General features: G+C 42.7%; 2 protein-coding genes across 7 annotated transcripts in view; one reads left to right on the top strand and one right to left on the bottom strand.

Annotated features, from left to right (window-relative positions):
• The window catches only part of ARL13B (ARF like GTPase 13B), a 53,483-nt gene that overhangs the window by 12,683 nt on the left and 12,810 nt on the right, over positions 1-27,990 (top strand). For all 4 annotated transcript variants that reach the window (XM_075854454.1, XM_075854453.1, XM_075854452.1 and 1 more), the window contains exon 5: positions 22,674-22,779. In XM_075854454.1, coding sequence (XP_075710569.1) covers positions 22,674-22,779 — 106 coding nt within the window. The remainder of the gene's footprint in view (positions 1-22,673; positions 22,780-27,990) is intronic.
• STX19 (syntaxin 19) lies at positions 2-14,379 on the bottom strand. 3 transcript variants are annotated; one of them, XM_075850910.1, is made up of 2 exons: positions 14,215-14,379; positions 2-1,043 (listed from the first exon to the last, which is right to left on the bottom strand). In XM_075850910.1, exon 2 carries the CDS (start codon positions 994-996, stop codon positions 130-132), a length of 867 nt encoding a protein of 288 aa, XP_075707025.1. In that variant the 5' UTR covers positions 997-1,043; positions 14,215-14,379; the 3' UTR covers positions 2-129. The 3 variants fall into 3 exon arrangements, with proteins under 3 accessions (XP_075707025.1, XP_075707026.1, XP_075707027.1); XM_075850911.1 differs by lacking the exon at positions 14,215-14,379 and adding an exon at positions 4,619-4,728; XM_075850912.1 differs by lacking the exon at positions 14,215-14,379 and adding an exon at positions 1,624-1,696.

Genomic DNA, 27,990 nt, shown 5'->3' with positions numbered 1-27,990 from the left:
CCTGATTTCCAGAGAACTCCTGGTAATACATTTACTTTTATTCTGCAACGTAAGCTGTAAAATAAAGGTGGCGCAAACAAATCGGTAGGTTTATAAAAAAATCAAATAACGTAAGCGCTCAGTGACCCATCAACAACATGGACAACAGCAGCAACACAACATCTTACATGGATTTCTCTTTTTGTATTTGATGGCCAACTTAAACTTCTCATTGGTCCTTTGGACATAGTCTTCCGTGTTCTTAGTTACCATTTCAATATTGTTCAAAGTCTCTCCTTCCTCCTCTACTAAAAAAGAAATTTGGAGAAAAATGTCTCTTAAATCCTTAATCTGATTCTCTAAACTGATCAGTTCTTTGTGTCTCTGCTCAATCTCGTTCAGTTGCCCTTTGGTAATTTTGACTTCCGTCAGGAGGTTCTCGTTGAAGATATCCCATTTGCCTTGTTCCACCATGTTGTTCACTTCCTCCTCACTGACTTCTTTGCCGGCAACTTCCAGTTGTCTTATGATGAATGTTTTACATTTCACCTGCTTGCTGGTTATTTCCTCATTATAGCGGAACATGACGGACTGGAAGCTTCGGAATAGGGCTGCGTGGTGATTTTTTAGGATCCTGGTAAGACTAGATGACGATCCCGTTTCAGTTTCTGCCCTATTAACATGTTGTGATAAGGTGTCCAAGCGGTTCTTAATGCTTTCTGCTTGGACCTTGATGTCCTTTGTTATGTTGCTCTCTTTCTTTAGGACGCTAAATCTTCTCATAGAGGAGACCAGAACTTTTTGCTGCTGTCCAAACTTAGTCACGTTTTCTGAAAGATCTGTAATATCATTTTGAAGCTTCCTTATATCGTTTAAGTAGCCGGCCATGATAGGCTCGCGCTCAAAGACGACCGCTTGTTGCTGGATCTCTACAGCTTCTTCTCCAGAGTATTCTTTTTTCTTGGACTCTTCCATATCTTTTGCTTTTTGCATTAGCTCTTGAAGACGATCCTTCATCTTAATTGATTTGTAGTTTTATCCAGCTGTAATATGGCCTTTGTGTTCTAGAAATCAAACAAGACAAGAGACCTGTTAATACATGTTGCTTGTATCCGATCATCCTTATTTTTTTTTTAAAGTTTACACGTTCCGTGATCACCCGTTTCTTGAATACATATTAGACTTGTCACGTGACAAATGGAAAGCATTTTGGGACCCACACTTCTCTCCAGAAAGGGGTCACCTCTCCATTTATTCTACACCTGGATGCGGCGGCCACCTTACTAGATGTGTTGGATGATCACCCGTCTTGTGGATATGCCATAAATGTCTAAGATGGGAATAACCTTTTAATCACATTTTTGTCTTGAAGTGCAGGTTGTGTACTTTTTCAATTTGCCACTTTGGGGGCTATTTATAGGGTGTCGATAATGCCCACTATATCAACTAATTACTTGTCAATAGTTCAGATTGAGCATATCCAGCCAAAGGTCAAGTTAACGTGAGTCTTGAGTCGCTTTGCTGCTCGGATTGCTGAATTTCTGTGAGCCTGATGAAGGGCCGATGCCTGAAACATTGTTACAATTTACACAGGCGTGTGATCATTGATATGGAGCAATTGAAATAAAAAATATTTGACTTCACCTGCAGACCTGTGTGCCGATCTACTTGTTTTATCTATTGAATAGTTTGGGTGGTAAAGAGGTCTTGGCACCTGAAAAGATATACAATTTTAGAGTGCTGCCCGAACTATTTGGTCTGAACTTTTAAAGGAGTTTTCGAGTTTCAGCAAATTTATTGTTATTTTTTGGATAAATTCTGTCCATGGTCATGTGATGGACACACAGGTGCTGGGATTGTTACAGTTACAGTATGTGTATCAGAGCTGACCATGGACAGAATTTTATCCACCAGAAGTAAACAATGAATTTTTCTACTGAATAGCAACAAGCAGAGATCTTAAACAGTGAGGAATTCATGCAGAAAGTATATAGATTTTTTTTTAATCATTTTTAATTATGCAAAAAAATAACATTAATTTGCTGAAAGTGGACAACCCCTTTATGTACAGATTGTAATCCTATTATAACAGTGTGCATCTAGCAACTTCACTCCTCGAGACCAGAAGAAAACGCTTGTTTTGATGTATGACCCTCAATAGATATAAAAAAAATAGGGTTCTCGGTCTCTCAACAACATAGTGCATTCATATATATAAAGGCCCCATGCACACGACCGTAAAAAAACCTCAGTTTTTGCAGACCACAATTGCGGTCCGCAGAAACGGACCCATTCACTTCCATTGAACGCGGACACCTTTCTGTATTGCTACGGATGAGTGTCCGTGCCGCAGAACTGTGCTGGGAATTACGGAGCATGTCCGTTCTTGGTCCGCAATTGCGGCACGGACTCCTCCATAGAAGTCTATGGGGGAAGCCAAAATTGCGGATGGCTACGGAGGTGCGTCCGCAAATACGGATAGCCATCCGCAAATACAGAAGTGTTGCTAAGCAACACAAAGGGGATTTCTCTTCTACCAGGCCTCCTTTTTTTTTTTTGGCGGATCCGTATATATGGATGCACTACAGACCGTATTTGCGGATACCATTCAGTAGAAATGGGTACGTTGCTGATGATTTGCTGATGACTATAAAGCAATACGGAACCGTATTTGCGGATACGGTCGTGTGCATGAAGTCACGGCCCGCAATTGCGGGCACGGCCGACCGCCAACTGCCACCCGCATTTTCGGGCCGTGCTCCCATACAAAGTATGGGAGCACGGCCCGCAAAATGCAAAAGGACGGACATGTTCCATTATTTTCTGAACATTTTTACAGCACGGACACCCATCCGTAGCGCTACGGAAAGGTGTCCGTGTTCAATGAAAGTGAATGGGTAAATTTTTGCGGACCGCAATTGCGCAACTTTTTTTACGGTCGTGTGCATGGGGCCTCAGAATGTAAAAAATAGTTTTTGTAAATACTTGTATTCCCCATGAAACAACTATTCTGGAACATATTCTGTGTTGTGCCGTTCCTCTGTTGTTCATGTTTAGAAATGTAGGAATAAATTGACAACTGGGTATTACCAATTCCTTGTCATTGGTGTGTCCCTACGCAGTCTCACTCTGTCCGCACTGATTGGACATTGTCAGACTCTGTAGGGACTAGGGTGTCACGACACCAGAATTTGGACTTCGATACCGATCCTTTCTGTAGTATTGCGATACTCGATACCAAAATGATAGTTTGCCAACAATAATAAAAAAATAATCCCCCCCCTTAATCCCACCTTTTTCCCCTTGAATGCTGCTGTACGCTTTGAATGCAGCATTCAAGGAAATGGCGGCGGAGATGAGTGGTTTCTCTGATCTCCGCTGTTAGAGCGGGGCTGCGGCTGTGTAATATAGCCATTGCCCCTGACAACAAGTGTGCGTGCTCGGTCAGCATGAGGTGAGGCGGCCGGCGCTGCACAAATGGGCTGCGGTGCAGGCACTGACGACCGGGAACATGGGGGTGTTTTGCAATGCACCCACCATGTTCTATCTGCAGTGGTGGCGTTCATTAGTGCAGCGCTGATCGCATCGCCTCGTGCTGAATGCACGCGCACACTTGTCAGTATCGGGGCAAAGACTGTGTTACACAGCCGCAGCCCCGCTCTGACTATAGTCATGTGTTACAATACTAAGCTGTGTGGCCGCACCGCTTAGTATCCAAATACACAAAGTAACGGTATTGAACCGTTTGAGGGAGCATGGCCTCGTGCAACCCTAGTAGGGACGAACCCCCAACTGCTAACACACAGTTGTTAGTTTATTTATTCGTTTTCTAGGAGTAACAGAGGAACAGCACAACATAGAATCATTCCAAGAAAAGATGTCCCAGAATTTTTATTTTATAGGGAATACAATTATTTACTAAAACAGACATGTCAGGAGAGCTGACTGGTACCCTTCAAAGGGATTGTCCCAGAATTATATATTCTGTTTCTTGGTTAGATCATAAAAACAGATCCAGTTTTCAATTGGAATCCTAAAAATTCTCCTATATTTCTGTTACTTGTTATGGCGCCCCCTGGTGTTGTTTTGGTTACCTCTCAGCACACGGTGGTCACACATGCTCAGTCCCTCTGCCCGGATCATCTACTACAAGGGTGGAGGAGTTATCTCTGGTATTGTGCTGGGGGACCAGCCAATAAATGTCGGGGCACTAGAAGCAACTTCTTCTTTTCAGCACTGAACACAATAGATGGATATTCTGAGAAGGGGATCAAAAGACACCAGGAGGTGCCATAACGTATATGTAACAGCAATATCGGTTTATTTATTACCCATTGCTCATATAGCGCCAGCATATTCTGTAGTGTTGTACATAGATTGTCATCATTCACATCTAGACACTGGAGCATTTTTTTTATTTTTTCCAATTTAAGAGTTCTGTTGTGTCTGATCTAATAAAGTGGTTGCCCCACATGAAGGGTTTTAGATAAATTCTTGGTAACATCTACAAGGTGATAAAAAGAAGTAAAGCTGGCCATAAGCATTCCATACACAAAGGGAAATTTCCCACCATATAAAAAAAAATTCCCCTTGGAGAATGATGTGTATTGTGTGAAATATTCTGTTTCCATTGCCTCACCTGTATTTTTCTCAGACGATCGTAACCACCACTATTTTAGCGTTTACGGCTAACCGCATCTACAACCTGTATTCTGGCTGAATCGGCAGAATTAGGATCCTGTCTTTTTTGGTTGCCTTTAATAAAAACGTAATTGTTTTTAGTTGTATATGTCTTTCCCACATGTGAACACAGGGCTCATCTACTCAATCGTATATGTGATCTTTGTGATATTGATCCTACATATGTTGGTAATATGTATACAGCTGTATGTTCATATAGCGACATATAAAGTTTGTTTTTTTTTCCTCCTTCGACTGCATAATAAAATGACCGCATGCTCCTTCTGATAACTTATCGGGGACTGTGCTCCGCCACACTGCTTCCAGGGGAGAATATAGTATGATATGTGGCTGAACATTACAGACCATTTGGTATTTATTTCCCACTGCTCTGATCTTTTGGCATTCATGACTAGTATATAATGTGACTTGGCGCATCCTTTAGTTTATAAATGAACGGATGTAATGCTGATTTATTCCTCTTTCCACAACTAACATGTTGGTGTATGATGTCCTGGCACGAGCTGGAGTCTTGGAATAACGTTCAGTTGAAGGGCATGTGAAAGTAAACTTGTCTTATTATAATAAAGTGCCTGAGATATTGTAATTCCTCCACACCAGATAAAAGCACTTTCTTTTTCCAAATACTTAAAACAAGACTCCAGCAGGGAGACATTAAGTCTACTGTAAGACCCCCCCCCCCCCCCCCCACCACGGCCCCCTGAAGAATTTCATTACTAATGAATAGCCAGTCAGCAATGTCGGTTAGCGGGCTGGGGACGGGCAGCCATCTTGCTTCTTTGCAGGGGTTACACAGGCAGTGCTGAGAGTATATCCAGTATATAGTGTGGGTGACCCATCTGTATGTCCACAGTGTGTAGTATATAATACTACAATATCAGCGCAGCAAAACCTTATAACATAAAGTGGCTCCCTAGCTATTTTCTGCTGCCTGACCTGTAACCATCATTGACCTACAGTTTTATTATCTACTACGGCTGTACAATGTAGAAATGTATACATACTTTTTATTTTCTAGTTCGGCCCCACAATGTATCCTTTCCAACTGGTTTGGTAAGAGCTTAGGTGTCACTTGACTGTGCATGCGCATCTTGCAACTGACGCCTGAGAAAGCAAAAGGGAAATGACAAAACGGGACGGAGTCTGACACGTTTTCCTACGCCAGGATCAAGTGGTCATGGCGCGAGTATTTCTGCCATCGGCTGCGGGCTCTGCAATGAGTGTCACTCAAGTGAGTGATCTTACAGAGCTTAGCAAGGTGCTGGCACTTGGCGCACATCATCATGAAGCTCGTTGTCACTCCGTATTTAGTGGTGTCCGTACGGATTCAGGCATAGCCCAAAAAATTTCAATGACCTGTCTCCCCTTTTAGATTTATTAATAAATCTAATTAAGTATAATCCTCTATAAAGTAGTGCGTATATTAGATGTCTTGCTTAAATGGTGCCCTTTGGTGCGACTGTTTTTGAAGATGCTTCCTGTATGCTAAGCAGAGTGTCCCTCATCTGATTAGGGGTGAGCGACACAGATTAGAGTAGGGAGACAGATGTTTTACTAGAAATACAGCACTTGGGTGAGGCAGTAAAACATTTGCTAGAAGCCACATGGAGGAGACTGTACAGCAGTAAGGAGCAGTGTAGCTGTGAATCAAGCACTGGGGTGAGACAGAACTCTTACCAAAAGCTGCTGCGTCTTTGTCTCCCTTCAGCAGCTCGCTCCCCTCTCCATAGACTTCTTTTGGTCAGCATGTAACCTCATCCCTCAGTGAGGTGTTTTCATTTCTACCTCCCTGAATATAGATTTTAGCAGTAAATTGAAAGAGAATGATCAGTGCAGGGGGGGGGGGGGTGGGAATGAGAAGAGTCTAAGTGGAGAAAGAGAGCCATTTTTCTATTATAAAATATATTACAAAGTTTCTTATATTCGCTTGTACTATTAATTTGTGTCAAATGTAAACAACTGTTACACTTAAATGACACCTATGACTGAGGAGATGAATGCTGTGGCTGAGAAGGACACGTTGCTTGACATACAGCAATGTCTGTGGTTGGCTCCCAGAATGGGAATTTGTCGTGGTGTCTACTGAGATGTAGTGACTGTATTGTTTATACTTCAATGCAATAGTCGGCTTGAGTTTTGATATTTAATTCTATTACTGGAAAAATATTTCCCCCAAAAATAGTTCATATCCTAAAAAAAATCTTTGCATTCATTTTCCTCAGCAACCGAGTTTCAATAAAGTAATTAGATCACAACATTTGTCAGCGGAACGTGTGATTTAGGCCTTTTTTGGCCCTGTGCACACGAACGTGCGTTTGCGGCCACAATTCCCCCAAAAATCCATGGGAGAATTGCGGCACCATTCATTCCTATGGGGCCTTGCACACGACCGTGGTTTCCACGGTCCGTGCATGGGCCCCGGAGCCTGGACCGCAGAAAGAACGGGCAAGCCTTATTACGGCCGTGTTCTGCGGTCCGGGCTCATTGAAAATAATGGCCGCAGCCATGTGCACAGCCCGCGATTTGGGGGCAGCTCGCGGCTGACACTCCATGGCCGGTCGACCCGAAAATCATGGCCGTGCACATGGCGACGGTCGTGTGTATGAGGCCTTAGGCGGGATTGCCTAACTATCTAATTGGGGTCTAGCAGCGGCTTATTCCGCTCTCTATATTGGAAAAGCTTTGTCAAATGTAAGCTCTGGAGAACTTTGCAAACAGCCATAAAGCAGACCATGTATAACAGACTGCTATGTAGAGTGTAAGGTAAATCCTCAAGGTTTTTAGTTTTTTTTTCCTAAGTTTATCAGGCTCCTTTTCCAGTTTGCCTACTGAAGGGCTTAGCAATCACACTCTCCTTAGCTGGATAGAATGTAAAACAATAGTTCACCCTCCACCACAGAACATGTAACACTGTGAAATAGTCCTGTAAGATATGGGGAGATTACAGAATTTAGTTGTAATTGTTATAAAAGTCAATTTACAACTCTCTTCTTTTCTTCTTTTTTTTTTTTTTCTCAATCTGTATCTGGAATCTTGTATAGTGAAGTCTCCATTGCAATTATTCTTTTGGAAGTGCTTCAGACTCCATAATGAAAAATATTTACAAGCATTGTACTTTCTTGGCAGCGTCTGAATAAATAAAAGGAAGTGTCTGGTTTAGAAAACGTATTATCAAATAATCTAGTAGGGATTTGTAAGCTAAGAGAAAGTTGTCCCCCCATTCAGGACTCTCCTCTATTTGCCAGAGCGAAGCGCAGCTATAAAGAGTCTCTCACTCTGGATGACACAGCCTGTCCATACATTACACAGACAGCCGATTTGTATCAATGCGGACTGTGTAAGCCCTTATCTCCCCTGTGGGGGTGCTGCAGGGAAATTAAACACTTGCTGCCGCGTTCCCCCACAGATTACTGCTGATGACTAGGGGTCTCAACAGCATGACACCCTGTGATCAACTTATCATCAAAAGACTGCTCTTATAAAAAGGCATTGTCATAAGAGAAAAAGTTCAAATTTGTGCTGCTGAGGCTGATCCCATCAGATCGCTGAACTTCTGTGGAGATGTCACTTAGTATATGGAAGAAAGTTTGGTGGCTTCAATACAGCCCTTCAGCAATCCCCCTCCCCCTCATTAAACTGGAAGAAATGTTTGCCAGTCTTCAGTGCTTAAATGAATAGTGAAAAAAGTATTGTTGTTTTCTCTTGCTGAAATGCCTCATTTAGGGGTATGTAGCATAGTGCGTTGTATACAAAGCAAGTACAATACAGAAAAGGTATTTTCACACGATTAACAAAATACGTCTGAAAATACGGAGCTGTTTTAAAGGGAAAACAGCCCCTGGTTTTCAGACGTTTTTTGAGCAGCTCGCATTTTTCGTGGCGTTTTTACGGCTGTTTTCAATAGTCTATGAGAAAACGGCTCCAAAAACGTCCCAGTGTCCTGCACTTCTTTTGACGAGCCGTCATTTTACGCGCAGTATTTTGACAGTGCCGCGTAAAATGACAGCTCGTCTGCACAGAACATCGTAAGACCCATTGCACGCAATGGGCAGATGTTTGCCGACGTATTGGAGCCGTCTTTTCAGGCGTAATTCGAGGCGTAAAACGCCTCCATTACGTCTGAAAAGAGGTCGTGTGCACATACCCTAAGGGAGCAACTGATAGGCCCTTCCTTTTTTTTTTTTTAAGAAACCTTCTAGGCTGTAATTTAACACTTTCTCTAACAAGGATGTATCTCCTACATCCTAGCAGGGAGGCGTTTATGTAGCCAAGGACGTATCTGATACGACCTTGCCACTATTAGAGAAGGTTGAATTTGGAGCTTTATATTGTTTCAGCCTTCACTTCAGCCTGTGTGAAGGAGGGGAGAGAGAAGTGGCAGGGGGACATGCTTGCAGGGAGGGGAGGAGAAGCTGTGATCCTCTTCTGTCCCTGTATTACTGTAGATGACACCTGCGAGAGGGGCAACATGAAATTTCTTCTTATCACCTTCCCTTGTCAATCAGAGACCATACTTGTGCTTTCATTGTTACATATGGGGATCTTTTTATTTATTTATTTTTTTCTTCCAAGAAAGGAATGAGAAGATGAACAGTAGCTGGATTCACACGACCGGGTCCCGCCCGAGTGCCGGCCGGTAAAATCGGCCATTTTGCCCGGCCGGTTTGCATAAAGTTTTGCATCCGTGCCGGGCCGGGCAGATCTGGAAAGTGACATCAGCGGCAACTCCTGAAGGGGAATCCCCATGTGTTCGGGGATTCCGCTTCAGGAGTTTCCCCTGATGTCACTGCCCAGATATGGACAGAGACATCAAGCGCTCTGTCCAGGAGCGGAATCCCCGAAAACACGGGGATTCCGCTCCTTCAAGGAGCTAAAGTGCGGCTAGCACATAGCAGAGCGGGGAGATACCTCCCTGCTCTGCTATAGTGGCGTCGCTGCAGTAGTAGCAGCAGCTGCTAGCGGCGCCATCGAAGGTGTCGCCGGGCCAGGGCGCTTTTAAAACAAGCAGGGGAAGGGAGCCAGCGCAGCGCTCCCTCCACCTGCTGTACACCCCGGCCCTGCCACACAGTGTACAGCGCACAGCCTTTCGTCAGAATGGCATCAACTCCTCCTCCTCACATGCACTCTGCGCTTTGAGGAGGAGGTGATAGAGCGCAAGCGCCGGAAAAACCAGCCATCACTCGGGACACATCCCGGTGATGGCCGTGTATTACCCGGCCCCATAGACTTCTATGGGAGCCGGGCGGCTGGGTACCCGGCCGAAGATAGAGCATGTCCTATTTTTTGACGGCCGGTTTTCCAGGCCGTCAAAAACTCGGTCGTGTGAATAGCCCCATTAGGGGTCTATTATTCCTAATGCTTCCGGGTGCCGGCCGATTTATGAACGGCCGGCACCCGGCCGGGAAACCCTGTCGTGGGAATGAGGCCTAACTAATCACCCCTTTGCACCTTTTATGAGGTGGCTTATGGACTCCACAACCTGGACATTTACCAGAATCTGGCTCGCTGCGTCAAATAAGTTTACACTATGCCTGTCGTGTCTATAACCAATCTTAAGCATTAACCCGTTAGTGACCGGCCCATCGTGTTTCTACGTCGGTCACTAACGGGCCTTATTCCGATGCCATAGACTTTTTTTTACGTCGCGGCATCGGAATAAGTAAACAGAGCAGGGAGCTGTCAAATCTCCCTGCTCTCAACTGCTAGAGGCAGCTGAGGGCTGGGGGCGTCCCTGCTCTGCCGTGTGAGATCGATATTAGTATCGATCTCACACTTTTAACCCCTCAGATGCGGTGCACAATAGCGAGCACCGCATCTGAGTGGTTTTGGAGAGAGGGAGGGAGCTCCCTCTCTCCCCCACCGACACCCGGCGATACGATCACCGAGTGTCTGTGTCTCTAATGGCAGCCGGGGGTCTAATAAAGGCCCCCAGGCTGCCTGGAGTGAATGCCTGCTAGATCATGCCGCAGGCATGACCTAGCAGATGCCTGTCCGTGTTAAACGGACAGGCAGTAATACACTGCAATACAAAAGTATTGCAGTGTATTATAAATGCGATTGCAGAATCGCATATTATAGTCCCCTAATGGGACTAGTAAAAAAGTGAAAAAAAAGTTTAATAAAGTTAATTTTAAAAAAAATATGTGAAAAAAAAATGAAAAACCCAGCTTTTCCCCTTACAAACTGCTTTACTATTAAAAAAACAAAATAAAGTTAAAAAGTTACACATATTTGGTATCGCCGCGTCCGTAACGACCCCGACTATAAATCTATTACATTATTTAACCCGCACGGTGAACGCCGTAAAAAAAATTATAAAAAACTATGGAAAAATTGCTGTTTTCTGTGAATACTGACTTTAAAAAAATTTAATAAAAAGTGATCAAAAAGTCGCATCTACTCCAAATGGTACCAATAAAAACTACAAGTCGTCCCGCCAAAAAAAGCCCTCATACAACCCTCATACAACCACACGGTAAACGGCGTAGATTTAAGACTCAAAAAAGAGTGGCGAAATGTCAGATTTTTTTCTATTCCCCCCCCCCCCCCCCAAAAAAAGGTTAATAAAAGTTAATCAATAAATATGTCCCCCAAAATGGTGCTATTAAAAAGTACAACTTGTCCCGCAAAAAACAAGACCTTATACAGCTATGTCGACGCAAAAATAAGAAGGTTATAGCTCTTGGAATGCGACGATTGAAAAACGTAAAAAATAGCTTTGTCATTAAGGTCTAAAATAGGCTGGTCATTAAGGGGTTAAATGCGCTGACCACTTCTCTGTTGATACCCGTTACATGCTAGTCAAAGCAATGACAATTATTACTAGAGAGCAATGGCTAATATATTTCTCATAGGTGGAAAAGATTTATAGCTGAATTTTGAGCAACTGCGTCATAATTCAGCTATAATGACCATTTATGAAGATCAGACAGACGTGCGGTACACTGACGGATTTGACTGGGAACAGGAAAGAGCAGTCTACAATATATGTGAGCAGCACGTGCTGGCGGCACAAGCAAAACATAACATTTTTAATGTAGACCCTTTGGGGATATGATTTTTACCCCAAAATCAGTTTAAAAAAAAACAGCAGAAACTAGCCGTAATTCCGCTGCAGAAAAACCACACTATTTCCTGCGGGGTTTTTTTTACTACAGAAAATGGTGCGTATTTTGCAACTTTTTTTTTCAATGTTGGGGAATGGTGACGTCTCCTGAAAAACGCAGCAATTCAGTCCACTTTCCGCAGCAGAAATTGACATGCTGCGGTACGAAGAATTCGGACCGCACGTGAATTTCTGCTCGGAAAATTTACACCACGTGTGAATGAGATTTGTTGGATCCCACTCCGCTGCTACTGTATATCGCTGCATATTTTTCGGTCCGAAAATACGCAGCAATTCCGCTATGTGTGGACAAGCCCTAACTGTGCACAGCCTGTACTCTGGAGTTTACAGTATATATTCTGCAGTGATTCAGACCTTCCTATAGCTGCCCTCGAGGACAGAATTACTGCAGCACAGGTATTACCAACTTGGACCACATCCTGTGCGGCCTTCAGTCCTGGAGAACCCCGTGGGTAAATTTACAATGTACACAGCATTCATGAAAAATGTAATATTTACTTACAGTACAAATGTCCCCAGCCATGAACTGTTGTGGTCTACTGGCAGCAGATTGCTGGTCGCGTAATTCAAGTTTATTGTGGTACTACTCACCCTGCCCCCTGTTATCACCTTGTAATTGTATGTGTGTACCACATGGCCCCTATATCTAAGGCTCTGTTCACATTGTTTTATTGCTATGTAACAACCATGTTCTTCATCTGTATTCTGCTGCAAAACAGTGTGTCTTTTAGCTGCATGGTTCTCGGCCGTTACAAGATAGAAAAAATGGTTCAATGGCCTATAGCTGTAACTACAAACCCCCCGTGTTCATATCCCGATCATTCGTCATGTCCAGAGGTAATGAGTTGCACGGACTGCATGTTGAACACGGTGGTTGGTATTTATATCTATTTGCCATTGTACCACTTTTACCATTCATCTATTTTTGGATATGTCTCCTGTGCTAGTATATTACTCGAACGCGTCATTATTTATTCCAGCTATTCTATATTTTCCAGGCGCAATTTGGATATAATCGCTAACATTTGTTATTGGTCAGCGTGCCCCTTCAGATTTACCATGTGATATTCCGGGACACCTGTTGGATGTTGTATTCTTAGACATGTTATAGCTGCTATTGTCTGGGGGATTATGCCATATACATGTGTATTATTCTGTTTGATCCGCTGTTCTGCTTTCTGTCTTATTGGTCCTTTTTTTGCCATCTGGCCCCATCAGAATGTTTCTCTGTATATCTTAGGGCTTGTCCACACGTAACTGATTTTGCTGCAAAAAATGTCCGCAGCGTTTACGCATCAACTAGCAGACAATCTGCTGCAGAAAATCCACACTATTTCGTGAATTTTTTTTTAATGCGGAAAATAGTGCAGATTTTTGCCAAGGGCTGCGTGATGGTCATATCTCTTCTTCCTGTGATGTCATTTCCACCCCTGTAAGAAATTTTGCAGCATTTCTGCATCAAATTACACCGTACATCAGAAAAACGCAGGAAATCGGTCCACTTTCTGCAGCAATAATTGACATGCTGCGGATCTAAAATTACGCACCGAGGGGGAATTTCTGCACCGAACATTTCCGCCGCGTGTGGATGACATTGGTTGTTTCACACCCACTTTGCTGCTACTGTATTCTGCTGCGTATTTTCTGTCTGCAATTCTGGGCGGAAAATACTAATCAAATCCGTTCCGTGTGGACAAACAAGCCCTTCTAGTATTAAATGCAATGATGTGTAATACCTAATAAACGTAATTTAGTATTTTTGCATATACAGTCTATAGTGGTTATTCCTACTCTTTTTGGGGTTTTCACTCCCCTATTTGTGGAGGTGTGATATAGGTTGTATATCTTCTGGATATGTCATATGTCTTTCTATGAGAATAACACGGTTACGTTTTGTTTTAGTTTTTAGCCTTTTCTATTTCATTTACTTTCTTTACCTCCACCTGCATAGTCCATATGATGTAGAATATAGACGACATACCTGTTCCCATCCTACAGTTGGTATAATTTGTATTATTAATTTAGTATCTCACAGGGAAACCTCCTCACATACCCTGTAATGGGAACCTATGCTGTTTGAAGAGCAAGGTTGAGTATATAACAAGCCTACATATGGGAAGTTTTTGGGGTTTCGCATACATTGTTCTTGTCTTGTCCGTAATCCCATAAAAAACAAACAAATAAATACACTACAGTCAACCTCACCAGCCAGGAACGGCTGATAACAGGAAACAATAGATTGTATTCCATTATGCAGCAAATATAGATAAGATACAATTTTGGTTTATGGCCTTTTTTTAACGATCTCCATAAATGAACCTCGTATTCAGTATTTCCCTCCTAAACGGCTTAGTATTTGGATGTGCCACTAGTTTTATGTCCAGTAAGTAGAAGTCTCATTCACTTACCCTGTCAGCCACGGGATGTCGTCCTCAGTTATTGTTTTGTGAGCCCATGTTGAACGTCCCTTTCTTAGTTTGCTCCAGCAATCTCCGTGGTGTCAGGGGCCCGTCCACTCCATTAGTCAGTCCAGTGTGAGGTATTTGTGTAGAATGACCTAGTACTTCACATTGACGTTGCTGCGAGGAATCTGGCCCTGCCTGTTACAAGGCTGTGCTGGGTATACGGAGGAGTGGCAGCGTGTATACAGCCAGTCACCGGCAGCTTCTTATAAAGTAAGAATGTTGTCTCTCAGCTTTCATGTAAACCACTGGGTGGCACATGCTAATTACTTCTAGTATCTGCTTATTTGCATATGTACAGATGCAGCAGAACTTATTTTAGCACAACTCCTTGTGAAGGCATGGGTGGCTTTAATATCGGACCGCAGAGAAGTTGAGGCCCCCACAAAGACTTCGTATAACACAAATCTCAAAAAAACTTTGACTAGTGTCGGCACTTGTAGACATATATTTACTGTTACACAATAATTCTAGAATTCAGCTGATGGTCGTTCTGGGGGACTACGTCAGATTTATTAAGACTATCGTGTCCTACGCCATCTTAAACTAATGTGCGTTGGAGTAAGATGCGCCAAATTTATTGAGCGGCGCACACACACACCTCTTCATTTATTTTTAGTGCATCTTGCGCTGTTCTTATGAGCGAAATTGAAATCTATGCTTGCTAAGAACTGGCGTAGATTTGCGCTATAATTTGATACATTTGGCTGTCCGATGGTGGCCCCACTCCTCCTGGTTAACCCCACACACCTTCTCGCAACCTTTAAAAAGTGTAGATAAATTTTCAAATAGAACGTGCGCCAAAATTTGTGAATCTATCTTCTTTTACATCAGAATTATTTTGCGGCACTTTTCTTGGCGTTTTTTGCGGAGTAAAAAGCTGCGGCCAGATGTTAGCTGGAAGTCCATGGTGAAATCTAGAACGGGGTGATGTTTTTTTTTTCTCTTATCTGGCAATTTTTTTACAAAATCGCAGCCAATCTGCCTCTGGCGGTTTTTCCAGCATTTAGTGGCGTTTTTCTCCCATAAACATCCTATAGGTTTTAAAAAAAAAATTATTTTGTTTTCCTTAAAAAAAAACCGCTGGTGTCAATGTGTGGGGCATTTTCAGACTAAATCATGTATTGCAAAGAGGAATCTTTGCTAATCGTGTGACTCAAAGATCATATGTTGCAATGTGAAAAACGTTACCTAAAAAAACACAGGTACCATTTTTGTATATGTAGGGTCCTGTGTTTCCACACTCGCAGCTCTTTGGATTGTGCTTCTTGGGCCTTATTCAGACGAGTGTGTCCGCAAAAAAACAGACCGAATTTCATGCTTCAGTTCCTTGTGGCTTCAGTCCGTGTTTCTGCACTTCCTGTTTTTTTTTGTTTTTTTTTAATCATTTCTTAAGCACCTAGTGCGTGAAACACATGTCGTTCGTGTGCTGTCTGTTTTTCACACACCCATAGACTTCAACGGGCAACGTAGTCTTCAAAAACGGACTACAATGGACATGCAGTGAATTACACGCAACGGACACGCTTCATGAAAAATCACGCATGTCTAAATAGCCCCGTGGGCTGTCAGTTATATGTTCGTCTGAATAAGGCCTTACATAGAGACACGTGTACGCAGCTCCTTCAATAAAGCCACATATTCTGTGTAAACTCCTTACTGCTGTTCCATACAGTCCGGCTGCTCTGTTCACATTCGCATCGTAGCTTCCGTTTATAATCGAGCCATGACTGTTGTGCGGGATACGTTCTCAAATGGAGCCATGACCAATCCTGACAGGCCCCGTGACATAATGGAATCCATCAGGTTTTCCTCCGGGTTCTTTTGGTACTTTTGATAGCAAAACTAGCGCTTCATACTGCAAACATGCCAGTGTGAATAGAGCCTTGTTAGAAAATGTGAAAAACAAATGCCAGAGGCAAGGAAGCCTTATTTCCCAGCTACCAATGGTAGCTGGGAAATAAGGCTTCCTTGCCTCTGGCATTTGTTTTTCAATTGTTGTATTAGGCCTGCCAACTACCAAGGGTCCTAACTCCTTCTATTTTGTTAGAAAATGTGAGCGCTATAGAAGCCCTTTAAATTACAAACTCTGCTCTGCTACATCTGTACTGTATTGTCACTTAGTTAGGAAGTTGGAAAGTTTACCGTATTCACTTTTCAATGTGCCTTGCTGAAATGGTTTATTCTGAGCAGACAGATACATTGGACCGGTTGGGCTGGTTCACGCATTGACGGTTATATGCTGGAAGGTGAGAACAGTGGAAGGGTTTGTGCCCTGTGTTGGCTGACATACCAGTCATCGCCAGCATGGAAATTTACAGTAACTGTGACATGGGGCTAGTGTGAATACATGGAGAAAGTCATACCCCGTATACATTACAAGTCATTACAGATATCTCTATGGAGTATATTGCTGTCCTCTCTAGTGACTGGGATATGTAAAGCCATTGCTATTGACGGCACGTGGACGCCTGGTATATCATATCGGATTCGACATGTAGGCGTTTTTTATTGTAGTACAAAGTGTTGGATTATTTCTTTACAAGGCTCCAGCATATTGTGCCGGGATTTCCAATCCTAATAATTGGTGTTTCTTCTCTTCACACATATCCGAAATCTTCTATAAGCGCACCCCCACCTTCCATAGGTGTCACATGTATGTTACTGGAGATATCCGGGGTGACGGGTATTATGTATGGGGCTGCTATTACTTAGGTCACGTCTGATGGTTGACTACGTACAGCTTTTACCTCTCCGCTATCCAAACAACAACATTAATTACCTCAGAAATAACATCTGGACTTCAGTACAAAATGTTCTCAAAGACCCCAGAACAAGATATTCTCATAATGTGTGTTAAAAGACAAAATGTACACTGCTGACCAAGAAGCCAGTATATAGCCGTCACTATAGGGAATATCTATCTATCCATCCCATATATCGATCCATCTATCTATCTCATATCTATCCTATCTGTAAATGACACTTTGTTATAATAGGTAGAGGGGGGGCACCTACCTTTTTACCTGAATAGTAAAACCATCCAGCGTTAAGACTAAACCAGTACACAAAGACTAAACACGTTTCCCTTCCTCAGAAATAAGTAGAAGGATCTTGTCGTCCCAGAAGTTGCATGTTGTTCTATATGTTTGGTAGGCACGGTATTACAATTCCACGAGAAGTGCGTGTTTAATAACATAACTCTGCTGGTTATCCGTGTCTTACACTACAGACGTCTGCGTCCCCATAACAACACTTCCTGCCGGGCTCCGGCTCTTTCAGCCTTGTCACTGGGACATTTTTAGGATATTGACGTACATGGTGATGTGGATCCTCTGTGTCCTTATGTCAAGGCTGCACATGGCACGAAAACAAATATCTTCACATTTTTCATATACACTTTAAATACGATTCTTGGTAGTCCTCCTGCCCGCAGAGAAACTTTATTCTCCCGGGGAGTGGGATATAGAAGACCGGTTACCCCAATGTCAATTTCTATTGTTTACCATGGATTTAGCGATGTGTATTCCTCTCCCCTCTTCAATATCTGACAGATCTATTGTCAGATATTGAATTATTTTAGGACTATGTGGGGGAGAATTTTGTTACTTAATGATGTCGCTAATTTAAAATGTATATCCGATCATCTGCGGTCGGGGGAAACAAGCGTCGGTCGTGTATAGTAGCCGCTTCTCTCCCCCTAAATGACATGATTGTGTGGGCGATCATTACTGCTTGATGTAGCTACAGTATGTACTGTTACAACTAGTCCACCTATGAAGGAAAAAATACAAAAAGTTCTTACATAGCAATATTTAACTGGCATGGGCAGCAACGAAAAACCAGCTTTCAATATTAGTCTTTCTATTTAAAGACACTTTCTAATCAGACATTTGTTATCAGGCCCCTGTCACCAAAGCCAACAGAACATGGGTGGCGTAACATTCCTGCAACGTGCTCTCTCCTGTGTCATGTTCTTTATATATATATATATAATCAATGTAATAGTAAAATCCTCCTTGTACTTTGGTTTCGGCGTTGCCTGAAACACAAATCGTTAAATGTTCCCATTATGAGTGTATGTCAGACAATGACGGAGTGGATTACATATGAGTGAAGTGTCCTGCTGTGTTGTCTAAACATGTCTGTGTCTCTGGCTTGTGATGACCTTGTGAACCCGTCACACTTGCATTACATTAACCAGGTTTTACATATCAGAGCGTTAGTCAAGAAAACCGTTACCGTGAGGCTCATCCCGTAACCAAAACACAAGGTTTTCACACGTAGATTCTACAATAACTTATTTTTGGTAGATGTGGCAACCAATGGAAACAAAGGATTCCTACCCAACGTTTAAAAGGGGTTGTCCACTTTCAGCAAATGAATGTTATTTTTTGTACAATTAAGTTTTATATAATCTTGCAATGTTCTTTCAGTATTCATTCCTCAGGGTTTTCAAGATCTCTGCATGTTATTCAGTAGGAACATTTCGTCGTTTGCTCCAGTGAATGAAATTCTGTCCATGGTCATGTGATGGACACACAGGTGCACGGCTCGTTACAGTATGTGTATCACAGCGGTCTTGTAACGAGCTGTGCACCTGTGTGTCCATCACATGACCATGGACAGAATTTTATCCACTGGAAGTGAAGAATGAATGTTCCTACTGAATAACAACAAGCAGAGATCTTGAAAACTGTGAGGATTTAATACACAAAAAATATTGGAAAATGTATATAAACTTTTTAATGGTACAACAAATAACATTAAAGGGGTTGTCCGAGATTTATTTTTTCAGTAAATTTAAATACACATTGCACATATTTACAGTTTAATAATATACTTACCGGTGCAATCTTGCTTCTGTTCTCCGCTCTGGCTGCTCTTTTCTTCGGATCACATGACTTCTGACGTCACTTTTTCAGGCTCCTCCACGGTCGCGTCGTATCCCGATCACATGGTCTCGCCCCAGAGAGACCTCGGATGGGATGAGACACGTCACTGGTGACGTGTCGTTTCTGCGTGTGCTGGGTCATTACTGCCCGCCCAGCCTATGTAGCTTTTCACTGTGAGCGCGCCTATGCATGTTCACAGTGAAAAGGGACGGCACCTGCGGACTAGCCCAGTCTACGAGGTACAGTGGCAGCATCTGTACTTTTACTTCTTATGCTGCAAAGCCTACACATAGTAGGCTTTGATGAGGGATTATATAACACGCAGCACACGGGCTGCATGCAGCCCTTGAGGCTGTTATCTGCGGCCCGCGGGACACCGTTGCTCCCTAGGACTGAGCAGGCCCAAGGAGGAGCCGCACTACGCTAGTATAGGCTCTGCTCCGATGTCAGGCGAGTCCCGGAGCAGAGCCTATAATAGTACACTGTATAAGATCTTCTGGGGTCCTGTATCTAAGCCTACATTGTTAGGCTTAGATACAGGGTCTAACAAACAGTGTCACACATGGAGCCTGTATGTAAGCCTAACACAATGTAGGCTTAGATCAGGACCCCAGATGACATTCTTTTTATTCCTGTATAAGATTAGTGTTTTGGGGCCCTGTATCTAAGCCTAACATGTGGTATTCTTAGATAAATGGCCCATGTGTGACACCGTCTGCTTGGTAATGTATCTAAGGCTACCTTGTGCTAGGCTTAGATACGTGGTCTAACAGACAGTATCACACATGAGCAGTGTATCTAAGCATCCCTTTTTTTTTTTTTCTTAGTTATTAGGTGTTTTTTACAGGTTGGGTCCTTGGTACTACATCAGGTTCAAGGACTACTTCAATGACACGTTTTTTATTTTGAATAAAATCGTTAACCAGTGTTATGTGTGTTCTTTTATTTCATTAGAATATTTTTTCTATGTCCTTCTCATTTATTTCAAAATGTATTGCTAGTGCATTATTAATGGCCACTGTCTGACCGCGTCCATTAGTAAGGCTTCATGCACACGAGCGTGTGTAATTTCCACGTGTGAAAAACTTGCGTCAATCCCGTCCGTGTGTGTGTGCGTTATGCATCAGTGTGCTTTTCGATTGTCATGCGTTATTCACGCACTCACAAAGCCAGCCCATTTTTTTCTTTTTTCCACTGAATTGATGCGTAAATCACGCACGCATTGACTTCAATGTGAGTGTAGGTGCATGATAACGCACCAATAGAGGACAAGCCGTATGCTTCACGCAGCGGACACTCGCTGCGTGAAAAGTCACGCATGAGTGAACGGCCCCATTGAAATAAATGGGCCGCGTGTGTTGTGCGTTTTTTCTACGCACAGCACACGGACGTGATTCACGCTTGTGTAAATTGTGCCTAAGGCCTCATTCACACGGGGGTGAATCTCGTCCGTGTGCTGATCGTGTGCACCTCGCACGGACCTATGTTACTCTATGGGGCCGTGCAGACTGTCCGTGTGTTTCACGCAGCGTGTGTCCGCTGCGTAAAACTCACGACATGTCCGATATTTGTGCGTTGTTCGCGCTTCACGCACCCATTGAAGTCAATGGGTGTGTGCAAATCACGCACAGCACACGGAAGCACTTCTGTGTGACGCGCGTAATTCGCGCAACAGCAGTAAAAGATATGAATGAAAACAGAAAAGCACCACGTGCTTTTCTGTTTACAGAGTGTCATAATGATGGCGGCTGCGCGAAAATCACGCAGCCGCGCATCATATGGGGGTGACACACGGAGCTGTTAAGTGCCTTTTGCGTGCGCAAAACGCCGCGTTTTTTGCGCACGCAAAAGGCACCCGCTCGTGTGAATCCGGCCTCAGACTGTGTGCAGGGAGGGAGCCGTCTGCCTGTTATTTGTAATTAGAGCAGGGAAGGACCTGTGACCATTGAGGGGTGTGGCAGTATGCAAATAGCTGAGGTGCTTTGGAGGAAGGGGGGGGGACTGTCTCCTCAGATGCAGCAGGGGATCATGGGTATGGTGGGTTACAAGACAGGAAACAGCAAGGGATGTAAACAAACAGAAAAAGCAGCAGTGACGATGGAAATCAAACAGAAACTGGTTAGAAGTTTAATAGGGGGTATTAGGGAAGACAAATCAAGGCTGGGGGACATTTTTTTGAATTTATTTGTTTCCTGGACAACCACTTTTAATTTCCTGAAAAGGGACAACCACTTTATCGGCTGTATGTACAAATGACAATTTCATGTTTTCTCTGCCTCTCTGGATTTTATGGGCGGGTAAACATACAAGTCTAAAGTGAATGTACACACTTGAACCTTCCTTTTTCATTTTTTATTTTTTTTATTTTAGATTTTAAAAAAATAATAAAAGAAAAAAAGTTCTGTGCTAATCAGTTTCTTAATATACCTTTTATAAAGGTCACTGATACAGAGCTCCAAATCTCCTGCATACACATGTCATGTTTTTTGTTTTTTTTATTGTATTGCTTTTAATATAATAACAAAAATTTTATTTAATGGTGTTCTAATTTTTTACTTTTTAATGTATTCTTAATTTTACTTCTCTATGGGGGCTGGCATTTTTTTTTTTCATCCCTGTATGTATCGATTAACGACACATACAGAGATGATATACGGCACATACATCCCCATAGAGAATGCGAACGGGAGCCATTCCATTCTCAGTTGCGTGCGTCGTCTGTGCGCCGACTTTCTGCAGGCACCACTAGAGGGTATACATTCAACTCCATTTTGCCCCATGCACGCGATCATAACTGATCCATTAATTTCTTTGGCCCACGGGCGCTTTCCTATATTTTTACGGGAAGGTGTCTAGGGTCACCAAAAATAGGACACATCCTGTTTTTTTTTTTTTGTTTTTATGGACCGTGCTCCCATACTGTATAATGTGAGCACAGCCCGCAAATGCGGGTGAGTGTCCACGGCTGGCTGTGCCTGTAATCACAGACCTCCGATAGTATGCAGAAAGCTCCCTCCAGTGGTGACAGCCGGCATGTTCTATTTTACATCTATGTGTATGCAGGGAATTTGGAGCTCTGTATCAGAAAAACAGAGCTCTGACCATTATAGAGATATATTTGGAAATTTATCTGCACAGTGGATATTTACTTTAAGGTTTTAGGCTACACAGTGTTGAAGTTTGGTCATGCAAGAATCGATGTAAAATAGCGGGATTACCACAACACAAGCTCCCGTATTTACTACGGAAAACAAGGTTGCGGACAATCTTGGGATTCTCGCAACAATTCCAACCTGCAGCAAGGTGTATAGATTTGTTGGAACAACGTAAATGGGGAAATAATCTAATGGAAAATCCTGTGTTGTGTAGTTCTATTTCTTCCTGAACTCCTTCATTGTCACCTCAAAGTTTCCAGTAAAATTCATTGGGCACGTGGATCTTTGTTATGATGAGGATGTACGGTGTCTGGAATATAAACCAACCCTGTTATTCCTGTTTTTTCTCATGCAGCTTGGCAAATAAACAGGACCGGGAGGGTGCGATGGCAGAGGCGGATATCATAGAGTTTCTTTCGCTTGAGAAATTAGTAAATGACAACAAGTGCTTGTGTCAAATCGTGAGTATTATTTTATTTCGTATATTCAACCCCTTAACCCCTTAAGGACACGGCCAATTTTGGCCTTGAGGACAGAGCAATTTTTTTTACATTTCCCTCTTTGCATCCCGACGCTCATAACGCTTTTATTTTTTGTACGACGTAGTTGTATGAGACTTTGTTTTTTGCTGGACAAGTTGTACTTTATGTAGGTACCATTTTTTGGTACAAATACATTATCGTTTAATTTCTATAAATTTTTAATTCGATTAAAATGCAGAAAAAAAGCAGTGGCGCAGCAGTTTTAATATTTTTTTTTTTACACCATACACCGATCACCATAAATAATGTTATACATTTGTTGTACAGGTTGTTACGGTCGTGGCGATACCAAATATGTCTATATTATTTCATGTTTTGGGACTTATATTTTAAAAAGTTGATTTATTATAAAAAATGTGTGTTTCTGTGTATTTTATTTACTTTTTATTTATTTATTTATCATTAATTTTTTTTTTGCATTCATTTAACTTTTTTTTTTTTTAATCCCATAAAGGGATTTATGATTTTGATTTTTATTTTGTAACTGTAATGTACAGGCATATATCTATATGCCAGTACATTAGCCTGTGTACTGATCGTACACAGGCAGTTGTTAGGGCATACCTCAGTATGCCCTAACAACAGGAAATATGTTCAGACAGCCCTGGGGTCCTTCACTGGACCCTGGGCTGTCTGGCCATACGAGTTGTGGACTTTGATCGCGTCACAGTTATCTTCAGTGACGCGATCAATGTGCAGTCCCCTCTCCTTGAACGCCGCGATCAGCTTTCATCGCGGCGTTCAAAGGGTTAACAGTGGAGAGAAGATGTTTCTCTCCTCTCCGCTGTCAGAGCGGGGCCGTGGCTGTGTATTACAGCCGTTCCCCTGCTCTCGATCGCACACACAGAGACGGCTGTCACACAGGACGAGTATGCTCGTCCTAATGCGCGAAGTGCTCGCCGCTCAGGACGAGCATACTCGTCCTGTGTCGGCAACCAGTTAAAGAGGCTCTGTCACCAGATTTTGCAACCCCTATCTGCTATTGCAGCAGATCGGCGCTGCAATGTAGATTACAGTAACGTTTTTATTTTTAAAAAACGAGCATTTTTGGCCAAGTTATGGCCATTTTTGTATTTATGCAAATGAGGCTTGCTAAAGTCCAACTGGGCGTGTTTAAAGTAAAAGTACAACTGGGCGTGTATTATGTGTCTACATCGGGGCGTTTTTACTTCTTTTACTAGCTGGGCGTTGTGTATAGAAGTATCATCCACTTCTCTTCAGAACACCCAGCTTCTGGCAGTGCAGACACAGCGTGTTCTCGAGAGATCACGCTGTGACGTCACTCACTTCCTGCCCCAGGTCCTGCATCGTGTCGGCCACATCGGCACCAGAGGCTACAGTTGATTCTGCAGCAGCATCAGCGTTTGCAGGTAAGTCGATGTAGCTACTTACCTGCAAACGCCGATGCTGCTGCAGAATCAACTGTAGCCTCTGGTGCCGATGTGTCCTCGCTCGTCCGACACGATGCAGGACCTGGGGCAGGAAGTGAGTGACGACACCGCGTGATCTCTCGAGAACACGCTGTGTGTCTGTGCACTGCCAGAAGCTGGGCGTTGTGAAGAGAAGTGGATGATACTTCTATACACAACGCCCAGCTAGTAAAAGAAGTAAAAACGCCCCGATGTACGCACATAATACACGCCCAGTTGGACTTTAGCAAGCCTCATTTGCATAAATACAAAAATGGTCATAACTTGGCAAAAAATGCTAGTTTTTTAAAAATAAAAACGTTACTGTAATCTACATTGCAGCGCCGATCTGCTGCAATACGAGATAGGGGTTGCAAAATCTGGTGACAGAGCCTCTTTAAGGACGTGGACTAATTTTGAAATCTGACGTGTCACTTTATGTGGTAATAACTCCAGAATGCTTTTACCTATCCAAGCGATTCTGAGATTGTTTTCTCGTGACGCATTGGACTTTGTTACTGGTAAAATTTGGTCGACATATTCCGTATTTCATTGTGAAAAACACCTAAATTGAATGGAAAATTGCAAAATTAACATTTTTCCAAATTTAAATGTATCTGCTTGTAAGACAGGCAGTTATAACACACAAAATAGTTGCTAATTAACATCCCCCATATGTCTACTTTACATTGGCATCATTTTTTGAACATCCTTTTATCTTTCTAGGACGTTACAAGGCTTAGAACTTTAGCAGCAATTTCTCACATGTTCACGAAAATTTCAAAAGACTATTTTTACAGGGGCCAGTTCAGTTGTGAAGTGGCTTTGAGAGGCCCATACAATACAAACCCCCATAAGTCACCCCATTTTAAAAACTGCACCCCTCAAAGTATTCAGAACAGCATTTAGAAAGTTTCTTAACCCTTTAGGTGTTTCACAGGAATTAAAGCAAACTAGGGCTAAAATTTACAAATTTCATGTTTTTTGCAGAAATGTTTTATTTTTTTGTAATTCTTTATTTAAGGAAAAGTTTCACATAAATTTCAAAAGGGATAAAGAAAGGAAAAAATAATCTGGAAGGGGAGTAGACATATAATCGAAAAATTTTCACAACCGGATAAACTCTCTCAATGAGTCTCGTAAATATGGACAAACAGGAGTTATGTTTGCAGAAATTTTTAATCCTTTTTTTTTCTGTAACATAGAAGTTTTACCAGAGAAACGCAACTCAATATTTATTGCCCAGATTCTGCAATTTTAGAAATATTCCACATGTGGCCCTAGTGCGGTAATGGACTCAAACACCGGCCTCAGAAGCAAAAGAGTAGCTAGTGGATTTTTGGGACTCCTTTTTATTAGATTATATTTTAGGCACCATGTCAGGTTTGAAGTGGTCTTGTGGTACCGAAACAAAGGAAACACCCCAAAAAAGACACCATTTTGGAAACTATAACCCTTGAGGAATTAATCTGGGGGTGTAGTGAGCATTTTGACCTGGGGCTCGTAGTTCTCGGGGATTGGGGCCCACATGGGGTCACTACTCTCGGGGGCTGGTGTAGTAGACGTCCGGGGCGACGTCTGCCGGTTCCTCATCCTCACTTGATGAGGAAGTGGAGAGGTAGATTAGGGTTTCTATGTCACTTCCGGACTCGCTGTCCGAAGCAATAATGGCATATGTCTCCTCAGCCATAAATACTATACGGGCCATTATGCTCTTTATCAGATAGGTAGGTTTTTGCACAACATACCTAACTAAACGAACTAAAAGGCTTGTATTAGGCAATCAGTTATGGCAATGTCACTGATCCTCTAGGCGTGTTTACATCAGTAACAAAACCTACCTAACTAAACTGCTATATGTTGTTGTTTTTTTTTTTTTAGGTTTTTATATTTTTATATATTTTTTTAAGGGTTTTTTTTATAACCAAAGAAAAGGGCTAGATCAAGGCTTGTATTAGGCGATTAGTGATGACTAAGTCACTGATCAGAACGCGGGACAGCAATACTCGTGCCAGGGGTTTACAAAATAAATAAGTTATGGTCTATATTATAAATGGCAAAAAAGAAAGTAGGAGAAAATAAAAACCAGTAGCAAGGATTTTGAACAGTGATCAGCAAATTATTCAGTTATAGGGGTGATCGGGGGGTAAAGGGTAGAAGATGGGGGTAGTGGTATGTGTGTGTGTGTGTGTATATATATATATTACACAGCGCTCTATGACACAACCGCTCTGCTACCTCTCAAGAACTGCAATGAGGGTACAGAGCAGGATCATAATGAAAATGGCTACCAGTGTAATATGATTGGTCTGTCAAGACAGACCAATCATAGCAATCGCCGAAGAGGGACCAGTCTGATTGGTACCTCGGTGATTTATAGTGATTGGCTCCTGTCCGTGACCGCAGCCAATCTGTTGTCTTCACTCCCCCGAGGCCTGATCGCCGCCTCCAATATGGCGATGGTCAGTCAGTAATGACTGATCTGTCGCGATCGCCTCTGAGCGACCACTGCGATGGGTCCCTCAGCGTTGAGCAGTGATAGTCTGTGGTCCAGGACAGCAGCTATCACTACTCCTGTGTCTGGGGAGACAGGTGCCTGTTAACGCCATGGCGTAATAGTCAGTCAGCCTGTGACTGACTATTACGTCACATAGCGTTAAGGGGTTAATAGAGTTTATAATAGCAACTGTTGTATTTTGACTTTTTTATATGGACTGTCTTCCTTTTTTACCTTAAAAATAAATCCTCACCTTTTTATAATCTTGTCATTTTTACATCCAAAATTCTGTTCAGATTTATTTCTTAATATAGATTTATAGGGTTCAGAGCTCTATTTATCTGATATGAGCTCCAGATCCCCTGTATAGACATGGATTAAAAAATACAAACATTCTGGATACCTGCAGCCACCACTAGAGGGAGCTTACTGCATAGTGGGCTATTCATGGCTTCTACTGGGGCCTCACCACCCAGAACATTATGGCATGGACTATGACCAATGGTGAGGCACAGGCATCACAATTTCTGAAAAATTATCTCAATTTGTCTTAACTTTTCTCCTGGACCCAGTATAATAAAATAAACACAAATGGACTGAAGCACTGGTCTTAAAGAGGCTCTGTCAGCACATTATAAGTGCCCTGTCTCCTACATAAGGAGATCGGCGCTGTAATGTAGGTGACAGTTAGGCTATGTTCACACGGAGTATTTTGGGGGAGGAATATCTGCCTCAAAATTCAGTTTGGAAGTTTGAGGCAGATTTTCCTCTCCCTGCACGCCGATTTTCGCGGCGATTTTCGCGCCGTTTTTCGCCCAAGGCCATTGAGCGCCGCGGGCATAAAACACCGCGAAATACGCTTTCTCTGCCTCCCATTGAAGTCAATGGGAGGTCAGAGGCGTAAACGCCCGAAGATCGGGCATGTCGCTTCTTTTTCCCGCGAGGCAGTTTTACTGCTCGCGGGAAAAAGACGCCGACGCCTCTTATTGAAATCAATGGGAGGCGTTTTCGGGCCGTTTTTGACGAGTTTTGCGACGCGGTTTCCGCGTCAAAAAACTCTGCAAAATGCTCCGTGTGAACATAGCCTAATGCTTTTTATTTAAAAAAACGATCTATTTTCACAACATTAGGAGCGATTTTGGTTTATGCTAATGAGCTTTCTTAATGCCCAAATGGGCGTATTTTTACTTTCGACCAAGTGGGCGTTGTACAGAGGAGTGCATG

This window comes from Rhinoderma darwinii, chromosome 2 (genome assembly GCF_050947455.1).
Source record: "Rhinoderma darwinii isolate aRhiDar2 chromosome 2, aRhiDar2.hap1, whole genome shotgun sequence".
Taxonomy (NCBI): domain Eukaryota; kingdom Metazoa; phylum Chordata; class Amphibia; order Anura; family Rhinodermatidae; genus Rhinoderma; species Rhinoderma darwinii.
The sequence above is the reverse complement of the archived record's forward strand: the minus strand, read 5'-3'. Positions and strand labels throughout refer to the sequence as shown.

Excerpts from the sequence above, each read along its gene's own strand:
- STX19 (XM_075850910.1), bottom strand. The coding sequence starts at position 996 with ATGAAGGATCGTCTTCAAGAGCTAATGCAAAAAGCAAAAGATATGGAA.